Consider the following 23,446-nt stretch of genomic DNA (forward strand, 5'->3'; position numbering starts at 1 on the left):
GTCGTTAATGGCAGTCTTAACTAATGACAGATCACTAACGGTAGCTAACAGCTGTGTTAGTTAACAGTAGATAACAGTAGCTAACAGTGGTTTTAGCTAACAGTGGCAGTATAACGGTTTCATCACTAACTGTACCTAACAGTAGTATTTGCTAGTAGTAGCCAATGATAGTGTTAGCAAATGTTAGATAACAAATTGTTCACTAACTGTAGGTAATAGTTGTGTTTGCTAATAGTTGCTAATGGTAGTGTTAGCTAACATTAGATAAACTGTTCACTAGCTGTAGGTAATCTCTCTCTCCAACATTTAACTTTATCAACTCAAACAAATTGTTACAACTAATGCTTCAGGTTTTTTGAGTATTGCTAATTTATCTGGGTACACACTGTATGTTAAGTTAGTTCATGTTAGCAAAATGCTAATTAACTAGCTATTTAATATACATCAATCATTAGCTAGCTGGTTAGCTAGTGTTTTGCTGACAGTGGCTAACTGAAGATGTGACCAGATGTCTCTTTACAGGAAAAGGAGAAACTGAGCACCATGTTTGCTCAGCTGTTATTGGAGCACAGAGCAGAAAGAGGCGGGACTTACAAAGGGTCAACTGAAGTGTTCCACTGTGAGCGGCAGTAAACGGGACGTTCCTCTGTCCATCACAGCAGCAGGTCAGAGGTCAGAGGTCAGAAGCTGCCTCTGCTGTCCATTCAGCTTTTGTTCTGGACCTCCATTCAGTTCTCCAGAGACCCAACAGAGGGTCCAGGGTCATCATGGACTTTGGTAAACACTGATCTATATTTTATTTGAACAACCAAACAACAAATGATTAACAAAATGATTTCAACATTTTATGGACTAAACAACTGATCTGAAAAATGATTGCCAGATCAATATTTTTCACCAACAACTGATCAATAAAACAGGACTGAATTATAAGAATATAATGAAGATATTACTAAATTTCTTCCATCGTTTCTTTTATTTATTTGGCGATCAAAATAAAATCTCCTGTGACCCACCTGAGGGTCCCAACCCAGTGTTTGGGAATAACTGATCACGGTCTCATCTGCAACCTTCTTCTCTACGGACGATATCTCCGTCTTCAGTTGACTGCTGCTGGTCAAAGCTGCACCATATAAAGTGGTCATTCCCAAAGTCTGGGTCGTGGCCCTCGGGTGGGTCACAGCAGATTCTATTTGGGCCGCCAATTAAATAAGACTGTGGAAGAAATTCAGCAAAATTTACAATTTATATCTTCTATAAAGAACTTTAAATGTGTATATTATTTCACTGATGAGAGGAAAACATGAGATCTTGTTAATTCAGCATAAATGCACTGATTCTGTCTCCTTCATGAAGACCAGTGCACTGTAAAAAAAGAAGTTGAGAAAATTCAGAATTTCAAGGCAGTTTACTTCAATGGATTTTTGACTTTTGAACCAAACTCAAACTTTTTTTTAAGTTTTAAAAAAGTTTTACCAACTGCTGTTTTCTTGAGATAATTTACTTCTCTCTAGATAAATTTGAATCTTTGAGTTTTAGAAACTCACCAAAATCATCCAAGTGAAAGTGTATAATGGTTAATATTTTAGTATGTTCAGTTAAAACCGTTTCATTTCTTGTACCCAAATAATGACAAATCAGGTTCACAGCTCATTGTGAACAATTTTTGAAATACATTTTAGATTCAAGAAAACTCTGCAAACTTCTTTTAGTTTGACATCAAAACTCAGAAATCAAAACAGTGAGATGACCTGTTAACTCAGCGTGAATAAATTCATTTCTCATTTATAAAGTATTTCAGTGTGAACGGACACATCCAGATGTTATGAGTTGACGCAGAAACAGTCAGAAACGTTTATTTATGCACACATAAACTCTCCAGTTAAAGGAGTTCCTCTTCTTTTTTTTGACTGAGAAATGTGTTTGCTTGTTGGTGGGTGGAGTTCTGCAGGAGAAATGTGGATTTGTGATCGGCTCCTGAAGTGCCAGAGGTGTTTGGGGCCCCGCCGCTCTCGGTCAGTCTAACTCATGCGAGCGTTGATGCTGGGCGCCGCCGGCCAGATGATCCAAACTGGGAGTGTGTTTGTAAAATCAGTGGAACAAAGAAACCAGGACCTGAAGTGACTTTCTCTCTGCAGGCCTCCCCTCACACTTTGGGCCTGTTTGTTTCTGATTCTGGAGCGTTGCCATGGAAACATGCGTTTAACAGCAGGTGAGGGGAGGGAGGAGGAAAACTCCACCTCCGGCCCCAAGACAGCAGCGGCAGCAAATCCAACTTCTCCTTCCTCCTCTGAGGGAAGACGAGTGTGTCGAGAGTAAAAAGAGTAAAAACATTGTCAAACTGAACTTTCTGCGTGTTTTGTTTTCTGTTGGGCGTCAGGATGTGTTCAAGGACTGATTGTAAGCGTCCGACGGTCCAGAGGAGAAAGAATTCAGCCCCACAAAGTGCTTCCAGTCTGCTCATTAAACCCAGAACAGGAGGGGAACGTTACAACATGAACACACACAGCAGGGGGAGCAGGATTCCTGTGTGATGGCGTCATGTGCAGCTGTACGTCCCTGGGGTCCAGACCCGGTCAGGACGGGCGGAGACTCGGGGCGGGGGTGGGGGTAGGGGGGGTGTCTGAGTTTCCATCCAGCTCAACATGTGGATGCTGTTGTTTCGTTGTTCTCTGGTTGCGTCGTTTTTCCAGCTCATGTACTGCTCATCATGTCGGGGCCGGATTACTGGACCCCGTTAGACCTCCCCACCCTCCAAACCCACCCCCAAAAACCCCCTAACAGCCCCTCAGCATCATGATTCTGTGTTTCAGTGTGGGGTTGGAGGGTTGGCAGCAGGATGAATCTCCTTCACTCTAAAACCCGACTGCTCCAGTGGCCAACACGTCACACTGAGGTTGCTTCAGGTGCAGCTGGGTGATCAGAGCGTTTTCTGACAGAGAGCACAGCATGTGAGCATCGGATCAACCAAAGTCATGAAGGTGACCAACTAGTTGACAAAAGCCTCTAGGAGTTGACCCAGATAACCAAACTGGCCGTCTCAGATTCTGCTTCAGGGTCTTCCACTATGACACAGTAAACCAGATAAAAACCAGTTCCCAAACACCCCACGCTCACTTCTGTTCCAGAATGCCTCCTAGTCATTTTAGTTTCCATATGCTCCGCAATAATTTTAGTTCCCAAATGCCCCATGATCATTTTAACTCTCAAACGTTCCACACTCTGTTCTTCTTAAAATTTATTTTGGAGCTCTAAAACCACAGACTCATAACTGTTCCCAAATTATTTCTCCAAACACCCCATGTACATCTTAATGTCCACCCCCCCCCTCGTCTTTCCGGTTCCCAAATGCCAAATTCTCATTGCCATTCCCAAACACCATGCAATCAATTTTGTTCCCAAGCACCCCATGATCACTTCCCAAACACTCCACACTCAAGTCACTGAAGCTCTTGAACGCCACACGCCCTTTTTCTTTCCCAAATACTCCATGCTCACTTCACTGAAGTTTTCGAATGCCCTATTATAATCCCCAAACACTTATCCATGCTTATTTTTGTTCTTGAACGCCCCACACTGATTTTTTACTGAATGCCCCATGCTCATTTTAGTTCCCAAACACCTCACACTCATCTTCACTCTTGAACGCCCTGTAATCATTTTTTCCCCACGCTCATTTTAGTTCCCTAATGCCCAATGACTCTTTGCGTTCCCGAACACTCCAGGCTCTTGGTTGGTCGGTGTGTTTTTCTCATTTTGTCTGTCTTCATCCTCACTCACACCATCTGTCATCATCATTCATTTCAGCTGATGAATTTCTGAAAAGACAAACTGTTTAGACAGAGAGATGAAAGCGATTCATTTCATCACGTCACCAGCAGAGAGCCGACGTTAGCAACAGGCTGCACACACAACTTTTAGAGAATAAAAAAAACTGTTATTTATTTCATGTGTAGATTTATTATCTGTTGTTATTTTGATCAGAGAATTCTGCTGAAGGCAGAAAAAAAAACACCTCAACATTTGAAGGATTTGTGAAACTTTAACAAAAAAACTAAATAAAAAAATCATTAAAATTAATTTATTTTAAGGAAATGGCTGATCCACATCTCTTTAAAAAAAAAAAAAAGAACAAAAGTGTTCGTCCACATAAAGATTTCTTTTTTAACTGATTTGTGCAGAATCCCTCCCTCCCTCCCGTCTGTCAGCTGATTCGCTGGATTTCACACCTTCACGTCTCTTTGGTGACACGCAGCTAATCTGATCTTATCCTCAACATGACGACTTCCATCCATAAAGTCCCATGATGCCACAGGTTTGACCTGCATCTCCTCAGCCGTCTCCCTCCTCCTCCTCGTGGGATCCAATGGTCTCCAGGTCCGGCGGCGCCTCCAGTGCCTCCTGCTGGACGTGTTGGATGGACACCATGCCAGTGAGGAGGGCGTAGCTCAGCATAGCGCCCAGGGCCACCAGAGCCGACAGGAACTGCTTCCTGCGTTTGTTGGGGACGTGGTCAAAGTCTCCGCCCTCAGACTGGGAAGACGTCTTCTGACTGGAGCTCTCTAAAACAGCAACAACAACAACAACAACAACATCTTTCAGTTGTGGACAAAACAAGACATTTGAGGACGTCACCTTGGACTTTTTTGGTCAACATTTTCTAACATTTTATCAACCAAACTAACTGATTAGTTGAAAAATTATTGCCAGTTGAAAAATAGGTCCAAACATGTCATTTTCAATATTGATCAAACTGTTGAGATCATTTTATCCATAAGTAAATTAGTTCTTCTCATCTGTGAAGGTCCCATGAATTCTGAAAGGTTCATTCAGGTGTTTGGAGCGACATATGCTGCCGCCCCTGATGTCTTCTTCAGAGACGTCCCTGATTATTTCAGAGAGAAGTTGCCAAGACACATTGTGGACGTGTTCCAACAGCGCGTCTTCGTAGTAAAAGAGTTCAGGTACTAGACTGACCTGCCTGCAGTCCGGACCTGTCTCCCACTGAAAATGTGTGGTGCATTATGAAACACAAAATACAACAACAGAGACTGTGGACTGTTGAGCAGCTGAAGTCGAATATCAAGAAAGAATGAGAAAGAATTTACCTTTAAAACTTCAACAGTTAGTGTCACAAACACTGACTGAGTGTTAAAAGAAAAGATGATGGATCACAGAGAGAAACATGATCCTGAAACAACACAATGACTGGATATTTAAAACAAACTATAAACTTTATCAGTTTGAACAGTAAATATCTGGTCTTTGTGCAACTGAATACAGGTGGAAATGGTTTTGCAATTCATTGCATTCTGTTTTTCTTTTCTATTTTCTAACTTTTTACTAGCATGACAATGTTTTTGGAATCAGGTTGTAAAAAAAAATCAAATCGACACCATTAATCCAATAAACATGAAGTTTTTTTCCTAAATGAGCTCATTTGTGTCTTGACACACTTTATATTTTCTCTTCTCCAAGACAAACAGTTTCCTGATTAATGTCTTCAATGAGACAATCTGTGTATCCGCAAAGATTTACATGATGTCATTCAGTGATGTCATATAAACCTTGTGGAGATAAACATGTCAGTGAAAATGAAGCCTGCACAGTTTTCAGTTTGTGGTGATGTTCAGTGATCTGGCAGCTCGTGTTGTGTTCAGGGCCTCACCTCGGCCGTCTCTGGGGAAGTAGAGCAGCAGGATGTTGGAGCAGAAGTTGGTCAGGTTGTCGAGAGACTTCAGGTGCTGCTGCAGTTTCCCGTTGGGCAGTTTGCACCTAAGGATCGGCGCCAAGTGGCCAAACACGTAGGCGTCCAGAGACGAAGGCCTGCAGAGTCACAACACATTCATATTTACGTTGGACTAATAGAGAGCTGCAGGGATGATGTGTTTCTGTAGTACGACCCTGAAGGTAGCATCGCTCTGGTTCCCTCCACAAAGAGCAAACAGGATTTTCAGATTGGATTTCGGATTAGAAAAAGAACAAAAGATGTAATGAAGATAAATCCTGATGAGCTGCCGCTCCTTTAATTGAATGAAAAGAATAAAAATGGCCGGCCTGGATAGACCTCATATAGAGAAAGAGAGAACAGACACTTCATGATGTTTATGTCAGCTCTGCTGCACCAAAGAAGCAGAAGCAGAGGAGTCACATCAGAGAGACGACTGACCTGAAGCAGCAGCTAGCTGTATAACTGAGCTGACATCGTAGTTTAGTTAGCTTCATATGGGTTAGCATAACATTGAAAGCAGCTAGCAGGAGGGGGCGTTGCCAAGTAGGACGTTTAAACAAAAGATTTTGGCAGAATGTTGATTTTTTAATTTGAAGTCTTTACTGTCGTCTCATTTAGCTACTTGTTAGCAACCACCTTTTTAAGACACGTAAAAACTCCAAAATTCAGGACTGTGATATTTCTACTGATCTGTTTTATGTTGTAGAAACAAGATATCATAAAGCTAAGTAAAAAAGCACATAATTAAATCAAAACTAGACATGAGTACATTTGTTACTGAATTAACCAGGATGCCTACAAGTTTGTTCCTCCTTCAACAGAAAAATCAGTCTGAGCAGAAGATATTTTACAGAATGAAACTTTGCAAGTTTCCTTGAAGCTCGATCTGCTACAGATGGAGTGAGTCCATTCACACCTTCATTAAAATAAGGTTTTTCCTGATCTTGATCATCAAACATGATGGAGGAGAACTGAAACGTCTCACATCATGTCCACAGGAGGAGATCAGTCTGAGTCAGGACGAACTTACGAGTCTCCAAAGAAGAACTTGTGTGACCCGAGGCGTTGGGACAGCAGGTTCATGCACTCTGCAGCGTCGCGGTACAACTGAAACACAACAACAACAACAACACAGTTTATGGCTGAAAAGTTTGTCTTCAATAAAGAACCACAGAACAGGCCACAGAGACGACACCAGAATCATTTCATTTTACAGTCAGATCACTTTTACTCAGCTACGTTTGCCTTTTCTACCTTTGTTACATCTATTATTTATTAATTTATACGTATTGATTATGTTATTTATTTTGTTTGAAAAGTGTTCATGGAACAGAATAGAGGGTATCTGTGGACATCTGTATTAATCAGGCCAGATGTTGACTTCTGCTCCTGACCAGGCCTAAGATTTACACCCGCTCTTAGCAAGGCTTAAGACTGGTTGGTGCAACCGTCATAACTATTAGGATGGACTTGTAATGCCAAGTTAAGAGTTTGAAAAAGGCCACACAGCCACAGTGTGATCATTTACAACAAATACTACAAAGATCCTGCTTGAAGGTTCAGAGATACGGTGTGAGAGAGCAGAGGTTGGTCTGGTGGAGGATTCATCCTGATGTTGGCAGAAAGGTCAGAGGGTCACTAAGAACATAAAGACCCGGTCTCAGGGGACCAGGAAGATCCACTGAAAACTTCACATGGTCTTTCAGCTACTTTTCTCTGGACCTATGGACTATGACTGTATTATCCACTGCTGGTTTCACCCTTTAATTTATTTAGTTTCTCAGTGTTTTTCTCAAAGATTTAAACTCTGCTGATTTCTGCTGTTGTCAGGATGTTTTTATGATTCTTACTGAGCTCAAAGTGTCTAAAACCAAGACAGCAAACACAGAGACACCTTATAAAATACATACATGTCAACTTGTCTTTCTCTTCATTCCTGTAAAGTCAACCTTCTGACGTGTTCTTCATGCCGCCAGGAACAAATTGTTCTTTAACGATCTTCCCCTGAACGCCACCTGACCTCTGACCTCTTTCCAGAGCAGACGGACGGTTTCACACCAGCAGTTTTTCCAACAGACGAATCCAGTGAAGAAAGTTTTCCTTTGCCTGTAAATCTGTTCCGACCACTTCAAGGAGCAGCTTGAACACATGGAAACCATATCTGTGTTCAAGCTGGAAAAATGTCGAGCTGCTGCACGTTCTGATGTCACTGCGGCCGACGGACGCAGAAGATTAAACTCACATTTGTTTCCGTCACCAAAAATCGCATACGAATGCACGAGTCTCTTCCCCGTCCTGTAACTTGTAGTAAAATGAGCCTGAAACGCCTCTAAACTAAACTGAAAGCTGCTCTTGAACCATCTGCAGCACCGTGCCTGGTTTTCATCTCTTTTCAAAGTTTTTCTTCCAGCAGTGAGAACCTCTGTGAATGATGCTCGTAGTGAGGAATCAAAGTTTGAACACACTGATGTAGAAGATTTTATTTCCTGCACTGACTTATTGGCTGAAAAACAAAGTGAGACCACAGGATTCAGCCCAGGTTCAACTGATGACAGTAACATGAAAAATGAATGTGTTTATGCTTCAGAGTAACTGAAGCACAAACACATTACAGAGTTTTTCTCTTGTTGAAACTAAACTTTGTGCAGATAAAGAGTCAGAACGAGTGGAAACAGTTCAGCTCACAACTAACTGTCTAAATGCACATAATTCCTGTTTGAGGGATTTCAGTGGCTGAATGAAGCACCCATCATCAGTCCAATCTGTTCTGATTGGTTGTGTCTTTACACATGACAGGGGAGGCAGGACTCTGTAGGTTATGGACACGACATGGAAGCTCCTATTGGCTCAAGTGAGGGGCCAATCAAAAGACAAGAGTACAGCGGGCATGTTGAGACCAAGATGTCACCATTATCTGCCTGTTGAGTTGAGTTGTGACACAAAACAGGATTGTTTTTGACAGAGTTTTGTCTGTCAGCGGAGTAAAAGGTGAGTTGTCTCAGTTTTATAATTGCCTGTTTGGTCCCTCCTCTGTGGCTCTCTCTGAGGTTTCTTCTAGTTCTAGTAACTCAAGGATCTAAAGGACAGGGGGTGTTGTGATAAGATAATGCATATCACACTGTTTTTTGTGCTGTGTCCTCACCTCCTTCTCCAGCTCCTCTCCGGCCTCCAGGCCCTCGTTTCCTCGCAGCAGTCGCAGTTTTTCCAGCTGGTTGCGTTGCATTCGTCCAGGCAGGAAGAAGTTCAGAGGGAACGGCATGTGCTCCGCGTACCAGCGGCGCGTCACGTCCACATAGTTCTTCGGCTCAATCCAGAACGCGTAGATCTACAACAGAAAAAAAATCCATGCGCCATTTTTCTTTTAGCTTTTAACATGTTCATGTTCAGTGAGGAAAAGAAAAACATCTTTGTTTCTCACCAGAGCAGGTTTGAGTTTCTCCTCCATCAGAGAGATGAAGGCCAGGCTGTCAGCTCCCTCCTTGGCTGACAGATCATAGTCTGCATTGTATTTCTGAAAAACACAACAAAACAAAAAAAAACATCTCACACATCTGTTTGATGAGACAGGTTTGTAGGAGAGGGAGGAGCACACCAATAATTTGCACATCGTCTCATGCACGTGTCCAACTTGCAATTATTTAAAATGTTTTTGAAACCAGACCCCCATACCCTTTTACGACAGATTAGTTTTGGCTCTGAGTTTTCAGTGGAACCACTGTCATTAAAGATGAGTCATCAACTGACGGCGCTGCACAAGAACAGGGAGAGATGAAAGAGCGCCAGAGCAGCAGCCAGAAAAGCTAAAATATATAAATATACACTGCTATTACTATATATTTATGTAGAAAAAATGAGCAAAAAGTAATAACAAAGTACAACCCTGATTACAAAAAAGTGGGATGTTGTGTAAAACAAAAACAGAAAGCAGTGATTTGGAAAAACATTTTGACTTGTATTGAATTAAATACAGAACAAAGACAAGATACTTTATGTTTAAAGTGATAAGCTTTATTGTTTTTCATAAATATACACTCATTCTGAATTTGATGCCTGCAACACATTCTAAAACGGTTGCAACAGGATGAACTAAAGACTGTGAAAGTTCGCTCCAAAAACAGCTGTTTGGAAGATTCCACAGGTAAACAGGTGAGATGGTAACAGGTGACAGGATCATGATTGGGTATTAAAGGGGCGTCCTGGAAAGACTCAGTGGTTCACAAACATGGATGGCGTGAGATTCACCACTTTGTGAAAAACTGCAAACAGTCCAACAGTTTAAGAACAACAAGAGCACAAAACTGCAGGAATTTATAGATTTCACCATCTACAATCAATAATATCATTAAAAGGTTCAGAGAATCCAGAGAAATCTCTGAAAACCAACAGAGAATGTCTGTGACCTTTGACCCCTCAGGCAGCGCTGCATTAAAAACTGCATTAAAAACCTACATCTTTGTATAAAAGATACTACATGGGCTCAGGAACACTTTGGAAAACCGTTGTTAGTAAAGACAGTTTGTCTATGTATCTAAAAATGCAAGTTAAGACTCTACCATGCAAAGAGAAAGACATATATCAACGACATCCAGAAACACTGCAGATTTCTCTGGACCCGAGCTCATCTGAGACGGACTGACGCAAAGTGGAAAAGTGTGCTGTGGTCTGACGAGTCCACATTTCAGACTGTTTTCACAAATCATGGACGTCGTGTCCTCCAGGCTGAAGAGGAAAAGGTCCATCCAGATTGTTCCCAGCACTAACTTCAACAGACAACAGCTGTGATGGTATGGAGGGATTTGGAGCGACATATGCTGCCATCACTGACGTCTTTTTCAGAGACGTCCCTGATTATTTCAGAGAGACGATGCCGAGACACATTGTGGACGTGTTCCAACAGCGTGTCTTCGTAGTAAAAGAGTTCAGGTACTAGACTGACCTGCCTGCAGTCCGGACCTGTCTCCCACTGAAAATGTGTGGTGCATTATGAAACACAAAATACGACAACAGAGACTGTGGACTGTTGAGCAGCTGAAGTCGAATATCAAGAAAGAATGAGAAAGGATTTACCTTTAAAACTTCAACAGTTAGTGTCCTCAGTTCACAAACACTGACTGAGTGTTAAAAGAAAAGATGATGGATCACAGAGAGAAACATGATCCTGAAACAACACAATGACTGGATATTTACAACTATAAAGTTTATCAGTTTGTCTTTGTTCTGAATGTAGTTCAAAAAGGATCTGCAGTTTTGTAGTCTGGAGAGCAGAGAGACTCATGAAGGATTCCTCAGGTCAAAGATCTTGTAATGTGTGACCTCCTGTCACAGATCAGTCATGCAGTGACCAAGCCACAACTTCAAGATCCACGATTACAAAGCAAACAGATGTTCAGTGTGAATGGCACAGTGACCTGTTAACTTTGACAAAGCATTGGCATTACTGTGCTAGAAGTGTAAAGTCTGTCCTGAAGGAGGCGCTAGAGGAAAGGTCACAGATTCATCCTCTGGAGATCAGGAGTGAAATCAGGACATGTGATGATTTGATGCTAAAGTTTGGTATTTCTTGTGGAGGAGTGGGAGTTTTGAGGATAAACACTGGAGAAAAGGTATCAGGAACATCAACAGCAACAACATCTGGCTTTCAGGTTTTCACTGGATGAACGTGACTGAAGAGGAAGCTCAACAGAACAGCTGATGGGAACAGAAGAAGAAGAAGAAGAAGAATCCTCATAGAAGCTAGAGAAGAAGAAGAAGTGTGAAGTGTGACTGAAGTGAATAAATGTGAGTTTAATCTGCAGTGGAGCATGAAGCCAGTAGTTGTTTCCTCTGAGCTTCTTCAGCAGCTCTGCTGTCGTTGTGGTTTCCTCACCTACCGCAGCGTGCAGGCACCAAGCATGCTGGGTAATGTCTTCCAGCTGCCGGTTAGCTGCTGAACGCAGGCGGAGGGCAGCGCTTGGCTCACAGACGTGACTTCTGCTGAGGGAAATGTGGGTCAGAGGAACTAAATCTGAAGGAAAACTCCAAGCAGCTGAAGGTCATCAAGAAAAGAAAAGCAGAGAGTCAGCTGATGGAGACGTCTGAGTTTGTGTAGGACATGAAGTCTTTGTTGGGGTTGTTTATGACAGAAATGGTGTGTTATTCTGAACTTGTTGACCTGTTCGACTTTTTTGCCGACTTAGTTAGGTGAATTTTTCAGATTCCTGATTCTGATTCTCTCGGCCGCATCAAAACGGGTCACATGCTTATTTCTCTTTGGTAACTGTGATGATGATGGTTTCACTCATTTTTCATTTAAAAACATCTGGTTGTTGAAATTTGATGTTTTTCCTTTTCAATGATTGTAATGTGTGTATAATATTGTTGATGTTTGGACAAAACAAACATTGTGAAGGTGTCACAACCAATCAATCGAATAATGGAGAAAATTATCAGCAGATTAATGCATAATGAAAATAATCAATAGTGCTTGGTTGAAGGTCTACCAAGGTAAAAAAACACTTAATGATAGAATTACTGTATGTTTGCATGGATTTGTGGACCGATTTGCTATCCAAATAATATTAATATGACAACAACAACAACAACAACAACAACAATAATAATAATAATAATAATAATAATAATAATAATAATAATAATAATAATAATAATAATAATAATAATAATAATAATAATGATAACATATTTTCTGGTTTCTTTCCTTCTCTCTGACAGTAAACTGAATATCTTTGAGTTGTGGACAAAACAAGACATTTGCGGACGTCATCTTGGACAAAACAATTAATCACTTAATTGAAAAAGTAATCAATCAATTGATGATGAAAATAATTGTTAGTTGCAGCCCTAAAAACATTATATTAGTCTAAGTAATTTCATCATATATTATATTAAAATAATCCAAAAGTAATGGAAAGTAATCAAGTTATGTTACTTAAATATTGTGATACTTGGATTATGTTGCTTTTTTAAACAGGTAATTAGTAACTGTATCAGATTACATTTTTAAAGTAACCCTGCCAGCCCTGGTTAGGAGACATAAAGACACGCAGCAGCTCGACTGACTGTTTTTAATATTGTCGTAGATCCAAACACTGTCCGGTGTTCGTACAGTCGTACCTGTTCACACAGTTCACTTTCAAATCCGTCTCTACCTTCAAATGAAAAAAACTGGCAGGTGAACGACCACAAGCTCGACACAAGAGGAACCACGGCGTCACTTCTGGCGTGTTCACCCTCGTGGTGGGAACATGGCGTTGAATGTTTTTTTTAAAAAAAACAGACACTTCACAGCTTCATAATGAGTGTTTGTGCGTCCTGTTTAGCTGACTGTCACCTGAACGAGGGTTGCCGTGCACACGTAGAAACGTTTCTCTCGTCAGTTCTAAAGAGAACGTTCGGTTCTCTGTTTTCTCAGCAGCTCTCGTCCTGCTGAGCTTTACGAGGATTATCAGCTCTGTTGGAATGTGTGTCTGGCTGCAGCGTCCTGTTGTTAAATGAGTTTTTCCAGTCGGCTGCAGGGCTCAGAGCCTCACACACACACACACACACACACACACACACACACACACACACACACACACACACACACACACACACACACACACACACACACACACACACACACACACACACACACACACACACACACACACACACAGAACCTTGGAGCTGATCTCAGTGTTTTTACTAACAGGTCCTCTTCATCTTGATATTTTTAGGCTGTTAATAAATGACACATATCTCAATATTCACATTTTCTCTAAAACAACAATCTGTAAATTCTCAAAGTGTGCAAACATATGACGATCTTATAGACCATGATGCATTGCTGTAAATTAAACTAGCTACCTGTATATAAAGTAGTTCAAATGATCTCAACCTTAAACATCTGCAGCAGTAAAATGCAACATAGACATTAATGCAGCAGTGATTTTAATCCAAAAACAGCAGACAGAATAAAACTGACTTTAACTCCACAATAAGTGATGAGAGATTTACTTTGTACACATTTTTCCTGTAATACTTAGACTTTTACTTTAGTAGAGTTCAGGATGCAGTGTGGGCTTTTAGTACTTTTGCTTCAGTAATGGACTTGACCTACACACCCACTGCACCTGTGTGTTAGCAGCCGAGACTTCCCCTTTAAGGACAGTGGGCTTGTGGGTAACCTGTGTGATATAACTGAACCCTAACCCTAACAAGACAAAAATGACACAATGAGACGAAAAAGATATAAAAGAGGGAACAAGACAAAATAATGGAACAAAACATAAGAAGCTGAAACAGATGGGGGGGAGTGGGGGGTCTCTCTGGTGGAGAAAAGGTGATAGTTAACTGTCTTTAAGCCCTGATGCATGCTGGGAAGGAGGCAGGTACCTGTTTTCTGAGGTGGATGATGATGTCAGAGGGCCTGGACAGTGTCTCTTTCTGATTGGTCCTCAGAGCAGGAAGTGATCCTTTGAAAGCAGAAACAGACAACATGAACATCATCGAGTTTCTTCTTCTTCATGTGTTCTTTAGTGACAGTAAACTGCAGCAGAAGAAGAAGAAGAAGACATCCTCTCACCGCTGGGACTCCTCCACGGGTTCGAGATCTTCTGGAGTTTGAGAGGAGCTCCTGCAAACTGAGCGTAGGCCTAAAGACACACAACAACATTTTTAATTAACTTAACTTCACAACAGGAGCCTGTTTCCTGAGGCCAGAGATAAACTTTTAACTTTACTTTTTAACCACAAAGTTCTGAGGACGAGTATCACTCTAAACATATGTGACGCGGCCATGATACATGTGGACGCAAATGTGTCGTTAAAAGCAAGTTTATCTCCGGCCCGAGATGACGCCAAAAATACATCAATGTTCTGATTCTGATTCAGGTTAACAGTTTTGAAATGCCGCCCCCCTGAGGATCAGGGCTCAGTGTTCATTCATGACACATTTTTTTCATGCAAATTGAGATTATAAATTTAATCCAGATCAGGACGATCCAGATGTTGTAATCCCCTTTTTTTATATCCGAGATCAAACTGATCTGGCAGGTTTTGTCCTGTTTTTTCAGAGACTTCTCAGACAGATTCATCCAGATACCACACGATCAGGATTACAGAATCTGGATCTGCAGTCTCTGGATCGGCCTCTATCGGTCAATCTGTCGGTCAGAGTCTCTACTTTCAGAGGAAGAAATATGAAATTCTTGTTTTCACATCGACACATTTTTACACAACAGTTTCTTTGGTGTTTAATTATAAAAAATAAACTTATTGGTTACTTGTTAAATTTAGAACAGATATTGCTTTGGCCTGATCGGTGTTACTTTAATATGCAAGAAATGAATAAAATAATGATTAAATATGTCCCATGAACCCTTCATGTCTCCACATCCACCTTGAATCCTGATGAATCCACCTTCACACTCGGATCAAGATCATCCTGATTTTTTAGCATCAAAACTCTCCTCACCTGCATTTTAGAGTTTTGAAATACCCAAAACAACATTTGATGTGGATTCTGTGTAGGACCGGATCACCAAATCCGTATCCCAGTTTTGTAGGATCAGGATCACGTCTCCTGGTTTTCAAATACCCAAATTTGAGATCTAATCCTGTCTGGATCATTCTGATCTGGATGAAATGTTTTGAAATATCAGCCCCAGATTTTAATGATTTGTAATACTGTGATGAACCGTTCACGGCGGTGGAGTGTCAGGAGCAGAACAGAACCGTCCCGTGTCCCGTACTGAACTTGTTCCAGTCCTGTTCAGGAAGGTATGAAAAAAAAGATAGCACCAAGTCTGATCATGAGGATCAGCTGAGCCACATTTAAAACCAGGTGTGAACAGGGTCTGTTTCTATCTCTGCAGGATATTCAGCACAGAGATGAGCTGAAGCTGATTTCACAGACGGAGGACTGAAGAGCAGCAGCACTGCTACAACAGTGGTGTTCAAACTGGGGTCTGGAGACCAACAGGGGTCTCTGAGTGGGCTGTAGGGGGTCCACTACCAAAGGAGGAATAATCTTTAACAATTTTTGGGAGTTGGAACCACAAGGGAAGCGCTATGGTCGACTGGTTTGATTGATCCTCCTTTGATCATTGATTGATGATGTATCCTACAAAACTATTGACTGAAATAGTCAGAGGGGATTAATTAAGACAAACTCCTCTCAGACTGGAGGTCTGATGTGCTTCTACTGTCTGGGTTCTACACATGAAGAACTGTGCCGTCTGGTGTGCAGTGCAGTGAGTGCACAGTGAGGTGAGCATGCAGTGGGAGGAGTCAGAGCCCGCAGAATCGCTGCTAAATGTTGGAGATGACTCAGTTCTTCTGGAAATAAAAAAATAAAAGCTTCATTCAACTTTTACAACCAGAAAAAATGAGGAAGAATTTCCTCATAAATCCGTAGCCGTGAAGTCAGCGTTGTTCCGCACACACACACACACACACACACACACACACACACACACACACACAGAGACAGTCCTCAGAGCCTCGATTCAGATCAAGAAAAGTCCACTCTAAAAAAAAGAAAAGGCAGCAAACTGTCATAATTAGGGCCCGAGGATCGACTGCAGTGCGAGGACCCTACTGAAACTGTAGAGATTATTCTTCATTTTGCCGTTCCCAATGTTCTAAAACGCTTTTGTATTTTTGTCACAATTATTCAAATATTATTACATGGCTTCGTTAAATATTTAAGGTCTCTAAGGTCTGTTAGTTCTGTATAATGGACTGTTGCTATGTATAACAGACCGCTGCTATGGAAACCATTCAAATCAGAGACACTGGAGGAACAACAAAAAATAATTTTTAAATTAATCTTGTGTCAAATGACAGATTTAGTTTGGTAAGTAACCATGAAATCAACAGGATAATGTACAGTGAACAGGTCATTATTGAATAATGGATGTCCTGCATCAACAATAATGACCTGCTCACTGTACATTATCACTTACATGTCAGATCAAGGACTTTGAAAAAATATTCATATCAATTATTTTGACTGATATTACAACTACAATATGATTTGCCACATTAAAAGTAATGATCATTTTTACATCATCATTATTATTATTATGAATAAAAACATGTTAAAATGACTGTGATGTGATTTTTTGGAGGAATCTGAACCAAATTAAGATGTTTTTTTTACGTCTCTAGAATCAGACTCAACACATTCATTTAAATGTTTTTGACACATTTTACCTTTATCAAATATTGTTTTTTATGTATTTTGTTTGGATGTGATATGTTTTGAATGAACCTGCATTTTTTTGCACATCAGTAAAAACAAATTTCTGTCACTTGCACACAAAAAGCAGACAGTAAAGTATTTTTCTCTTCTATTGCACCTCCTGTGATTTGAAAATTGCAGAAAGCAGAAAGTGATATCATGATTTTGATCAAATTTTGATTAATTGTGCGGCCTTAACATTTTCTCACACATTTTTCCTTTTTCAAAAAGCCTGAGATTTGGTTCTGGTTGTATGATTTGGATATTGCATGTGGCCACACTGAGATTTTGATAATATTGTGAGTAACTGTGCAGCCCTAATATGCAATAATTAAGATCAGAGTGTATGATGGAATAGTGAGTGGAAAGTCCTGTCGGGTCTGAAATGTGAGGTGAGAGCTTCTCCTTTACAAAACACGAATATTTTCAGACACAGAAACAAACATTAGAAGGTGCTGTTGGAGAGTTTACAGACAGTAAAGCTGCTGTTCTGTCCAGACTGAGTCAGTCAGTCATTAGTGTGTCAGAGCAGCTGTCAGAGTCTCTAATAATAACTCAGACGGAGAGTTTAACTGCCAGAAGAGCTGCAGTTAAAGGAAAAACACACCTCATCATCCTCTCTGCCTGTCCGTCCGTCCGTCTGTCCAACTGTAACAGCTAATCATCTTCACAATGAGGTCACTTTCACTTGACCTGAAGCCCCGCCTCCTGCTTCCTCAACATGTTCCTGCTGCTGCTTCTGTAAGTCTGAACTACTCATTCATTAAAGCAGCGTTATGTAACTATTCCACCTTCAAATAACAGCTTCAGAATCAGGCTGCTGTGACTCGAACAGGCTGAATGAAGCCTCTGTCAGTCCGTCCAGGACGCCGCCACGCTGCCACAACGATGCAACAATTAATGCAAATTCAAGCAATCCCTGTTAATTGAACAAAACAAGACATTTGAGGACATCATCTAGGATTTGATCATTAATGTCTGACATTTCATGGACCAAACAACTAATGGATTAGTGCTAAAATTATTGACAGATTGATCAATAGTTGAAAAATAGGTCCAAACGTGAAAACAGTTTGGAATCAAAATTGGAATCATTTATCAAGATATTATTTTTAAGTCAAATTGTTCAGCTGGGTTCAAACTGACTCAAACACCAACGAAAAAGAAGAGAGGCTGTGGTTTAAATAACTCAGAGGTTTCCAGCTGACTCTGTTGATGATGATGATGATGATGATGATGATGATGATGATGATGATGATGATGATGAAGATGAAGTGTAAATCTCCGATGCAGACGCGGCCCACTCGGGGGTTAACTGACACACAGACGTGCTGCTGCTCTTGGAGGTTTCCAGAGCAGCAGCAGATTCTGGTTCCTGCAGCGGTTTGGAAAAACCGGCGGTGTGATTCCCAGCAGCGACACATTAGTGCTTTCCAACCGCTCCATCATTACCCAGAGTGCACTGCTGCCCTGCAGCTCAGATCTCAGTCCAACACAAACATGTTTCAATCAGGTTTAATCACTGAGACGAGCACTGTGGCCCCGAGCGCGGTCTGCAGGCTGGATCACCACATCCACACTGTCACCAGACTCCCAGGACCACATCGGTCATGGAAACACTCTGTCTGCTGCACCAGTGCATTCTGGGTGGTCACCACCAGTTCTACTTAAAGGACAAAGCTGCTGTTTTTCAGCCTGATCTAAATACTGAAAAAGGTTCATATGAACTTTATGAACTTTTTATGAACAAAAAGCGACTCTGTGGCCTCAAAGTTTTAGTTTTATCTCCACACTGCGAACCTTCACCAGCATGTTACAGCTCCACAAACATCCTGATTCATTCACATCTTTTAGTTCAACGTTCTCTGAAAACGGTGAACAGAACTCGTGTCCAGCAGCCACAGAAACGTCCGAGCTCACTGACCCGACTCCAACTTTTGACATGATCCTTAAGGAAGAACCACAAACGCAAAAAGTGACGGTGAAGAATCAAAAACGAGTGAAAAACCGTTAATCTGTTAACCCACGAGAATCTTTTTGAGCGGTTAATTTGCATACACACACACACACACACTCTGCTCGTGTCTAGAAGGGAATCCTAGATTTGTACAACTTGTTTTTTCATCATGAACAGCAAATAAAATGCTGTGCAGTTATAGTCTGGCCCAGTGTTTCCCAAACACTGGGTCGTGACCCACAAGTGGATCACAGCAGATTTTATTTTTCCCCAAATAAATAAAACACTGCTGAATAATTTTAGCCAATTTAAGATTTATATCTGCAGTACAGCTTTTTATAAAGCATTAAAATGTTGTTTTACTGATGAAAGAACAATTCATTCCATCTAAATACACTTGTTTTTCCTCATTTAAGCTAAAATGTCCTGTGTTGTTTTCCTGATGAATAAAAACAATGAGCTCGCCTGTTAACTCAGACTACATTAATTATTTTGGATTTATAATGTTTTAACATGCATATTTTCAATATTTTATTTCAGAAATTCAATTCAGACATCAAGCTAATATAGGAAATGGCATTAAAAAGGGTTAGCACAATTTATTGATAAGACTTATTGTGATGTGGGTTGTGATAGTTTGTCATTTTTAAAAAGTGGCTCCCCAAGAAAACGTTTTGGGAAACACTGGTCTAGCCTCCTTCATGTAAAATAAAATATCTAATATCTATCTATTGTGAGTATTTTGACTGACATTGCAACCGTGATACTAGCAGTAATGATAATTTTTACATTATTATTCTTTGGATTGAAAAACATGTTAAAATGATGATGGTGTGTTTGTTTTTTGCAAGAATCTGAACCGAATGATTTTTTTTTTTTAAGTTTATAGAATCTGATGTGTGGGACAGGATGTCTCTGCCTCACATTCATTTAAAAGTTTTTAACAAATATTTGCACCTCCTGTGATTTGGAAATTGCAGAAAGCCATAATGCATTTTCAATAAAATGCTGATGAGACGTGTATGTCTGAATATTTTCAGACACAGAGACAAACATTGGAAGGTTTTGTTGGAGAGTTTACAGACAGTAAGGCTGCTGTTCTGTCAGAGCCGACATCAGAAAGCACATTTAGTCTTTATCAAATATTGCACCTCCTGTTATTTGAAAACCACTCAGAGCCATATTATGATTTTGATAAAATTCTGATTATTTGTGCGGCCCCTGTGGACAGTTGTTTGTGTTTGCACAACAGATGCTGATACGTCTGGAGTGAGCCGATATCAGTGTGGACAGTTTTTCAGTCCTGTCTGAACACAACATCACAGGACTGGAACAAAAGAAGGAGGTGGAGGTGAAGTGTGAGGAAGAGTTCCACCTAATGGTTGTATGAAGAATTACACACTGATCTGATTATAAACACACACTGATTGACACTTATTGGACAGAATATTGATTTTCATCAGTGCACTGATGATGATGATGATGAAGCAGCCTGTAGTCTGAACTGAACTGGATGTCCAGAAATGTCCAGAAATTACTATAAAAAAAAACTTAATCGAGAACTTCTTTATATTTTATATATTTTTTACAAAACTATTCATTTAATCAAGGAACTTATCAATAGATTAATCAATAAGAGAAATAATCAATAGTTGCAGCCCCAAACTAAACAGCAACATGCTATAAAGAGAGAAGTGTTACATGAAGACTAAGTGAAGACCACGATCAGAGGGAATCATCATTTTTGCATCAGTTTTCATTTTCTGCTTCCAAATGAAATCATGTTTCCTATGAGATCGTGAGATCGTGATCTCCTCTGATCCATAATCTTAATCTAATAATATAATGAGGCCCAACTGTAACCTGGAGCACTTTGAGGAAATTGTAAAGGTTATTTACCAATCAGTGTTTTATATGAACATTTAATTTAATTTCACATTAAAGAAAAGCTACAAAACTGTTTGTGTATTCTGTCAGTTATAGTTCACAGAAAGACTGAAAATCACAATCAAGCGAGAAAATTACAATCTGTGCCTCATGTTTCTCAGATGGCTACGTGAAGCAAAGTGCAGTGACAAAAGATGTAGTCTGATGATGTGAGGGAGCATGGGATCATGGGAGATTATCACAGCTGATGAAAACGCAGTGAAGTTTGATTCATGTTACAGTTAGTCATGTTCACCGACTTCCTTCCTCACTCTGACGTATCCTGTGTTTTCCCTGAAGTCATAGCAACAAGCAGCTCACTAGAAACACAGCGTTACTTTGAATACATGACACATTTCTGTGGTGTGAAAATTATTGGAATCATCTGAGATAATGTTAGTACACAAGACAACCAAATACACAAATACATATCCTGTGTGTATTGTTTTTAGACATTTTAGTGTGATAATGGTGCACAGAAGAGCTTTGAGAAAGGAAAAATAAAGCTGGTATCTGTTTTCATACTCAGGGTTGATGTTGACGATGTGACAAAACACTGAAATATATTTTTGGTTCAGAACTCACAAGAACTGTTGAGCTCTCCTCGCAGGATTTTAGTCTCCTCATATTTAAGCGGGTTCCTCTTGAGGTGGTGAAATGAGTTTGTTGTTTTGCTCCTTTTCTTGTTAAAGTCACTGTAGTTTATTGTAAATCTGATCTTTGTAACCAAACCACTCCCATTCTACTGAAGACTCTTCTGTAACATGGCCTTTATCATGATGCTCTTATCAAAAATACTCTTGTGTTTATGAACGTTTTTACTTTTGTTTTTCTTTCACTTTCTTTCTTTGTTTCTGAGGCAACGTAAACATCTGTTTCATGTACCAACAAAGACACAAAAAGTGGAAAAAAAAAGTTTTATATTAGTTTGTTTCATTTAATGTAGATTCAGTTTATCTTTAAGTTATTTTCAGCATAAATAGAAATATCGCTACCAAACAGCAAACTGCAGCTCTAGTTACGTTTTCCACGTTGCCTGTGACATCATCATTTCGATGAGGACATGAGTTTGACATTTGAACTTGACGCAATTTACAAATGGCACAATTATCAGTTCCATCCATAAAGAAAAACACTGACTGATTAACACATCTATACATACATACACACACATATATGACCGTCTTTACTCAGTTTTACCGGGAAACGTCTTCCCGCTGTCAGTTAGCTCTCTGTCACAACAGTGTCCAAAAGAGAACCCATGGTTTGAGATACTCTCGCGAGATTTGTACGCGTTGTTTCTATACTGAGCTCGTTGTACAAACTGCTGATGTTTTATCATGTGACCGTTGTTGTGTGTTAAATCTGTGCAGGTGCAGGGACAGAAAACACCTGGTTAAAGTTAAATAAAGGTCACGTTCATGTTAAAATGATCATCCTCGCGAGAACTGTAGTGGGTCTGAGGTTACCATGTAGATCCGTCCGTCCGTCTTTAATTGAGCCGTTAGCAAGCTAACGCCAGCAGCAGTTACCGTGTGATTTAACCCGTGTTTCTGTGTGTGAACCGGTTCGGTCCGGTGTGAACGGAGACTCACCAAAACCACCAGACAGTCGGTGCTGACGGACGGTAAACCCCAGTCTCCTTCCCAGCAAAACAACTCGTCGGGCGCCGCCATCTTCAGCCGGGACGGTGACCTCTCACTCCGGAAGAGAAGCTCCGCATGCTGCCGTGGACTACCAAAATAAAAGCCCCACAAAGCCTTTTTTTTAAATAAGGTAAAAGTAGCAGTAACCGGGTAGTAAAAGTGTTTGACAGTAGAATGCTTCGTGCTTTGACTGATATCTGATTTTATGTGTGGTAAAATGCATGTAATTAAAGTATGAGCAGTCAAAGTACAATAGTATAAATCAGTCGTTCTCAAACACTGGGTCAGGACCCTCCAGTGGGTCACAGGAGATTTTATTTGGGTCACCAAATAAATAAAAGACAATGGAAAAAATTCTTTGAATATTGTTTTACTGATGAGAAAAAAAATGACATTCTGTTAATCCTGCCAATATACACTTATTCTGTTTCCTTTATGAAGGAGGCTAAAATTAAAAATAATACAACCAATAACACGGCATGTTAACTCTGACTAAATATATTTATTTCTCATTTATAACATATATAAACTGTGTATGATTTCAATAATATACATCATGATAATATTAGATGATACAGAAATGGTAGTGAAAATGGTCAGGAACGCTCACTTATGCAAAGTTGAATTTCCTTGTTAATTTAAGTGACTCTAAAGTACAACTTCAACAATTCATCTAAACAGATCATTTTATAAATGCTGTCATATCAGTTAACACTGATATATTTTCAAAAGGTCAAGTTTAATCTTAAAGTTTAAAGTTTGTTCTCAAAATGCAAAATTAAAATAAATTCTCCTCTGATTTTGTTTGAGTTCTCAACATTTCATTTTTTCTTGATATTTAAACTTTATTCTCAAATTCTCAAATAAAAAAAAAAATCATCCTGTTCTTATTTTTCTGTTAGGCCTCCACTGTCCACACGATGGCGCTCTGGGGCCTACGAGCTGTCAACAGCCTGCTGGTA

General features: G+C 40.2%; 1 protein-coding gene across 1 annotated transcript; it reads right to left on the reverse strand.

Annotated features, from left to right (window-relative positions):
- Positions 1-3,937: 3,937 nt before the first annotated feature.
- Positions 3,938-22,572, reverse strand: mtx1a (metaxin 1a). The gene is made up of 8 exons (XM_084727374.1): positions 22,434-22,572; positions 14,295-14,364; positions 14,105-14,184; positions 9,150-9,242; positions 8,874-9,056; positions 6,762-6,838; positions 5,669-5,826; positions 3,938-4,562 (listed from the first exon to the last, which is right to left on the reverse strand). The coding sequence occupies exons 1-8, from the start codon at positions 22,512-22,514 to the stop codon at positions 4,333-4,335; spliced, it is 972 nt and encodes a 323-aa protein (XP_084583500.1). The 5' UTR covers positions 22,515-22,572; the 3' UTR covers positions 3,938-4,332.
- Positions 22,573-23,446: the final 874 nt, after the last annotated feature.

This window comes from Lutjanus erythropterus, chromosome 9 (assembly GCF_056507025.1).
Source record: "Lutjanus erythropterus isolate fLutEry1 chromosome 9, fLutEry1.hap2, whole genome shotgun sequence".
In the NCBI taxonomy this organism is placed as follows: domain Eukaryota; kingdom Metazoa; phylum Chordata; class Actinopteri; order Lutjaniformes; family Lutjanidae; genus Lutjanus; species Lutjanus erythropterus.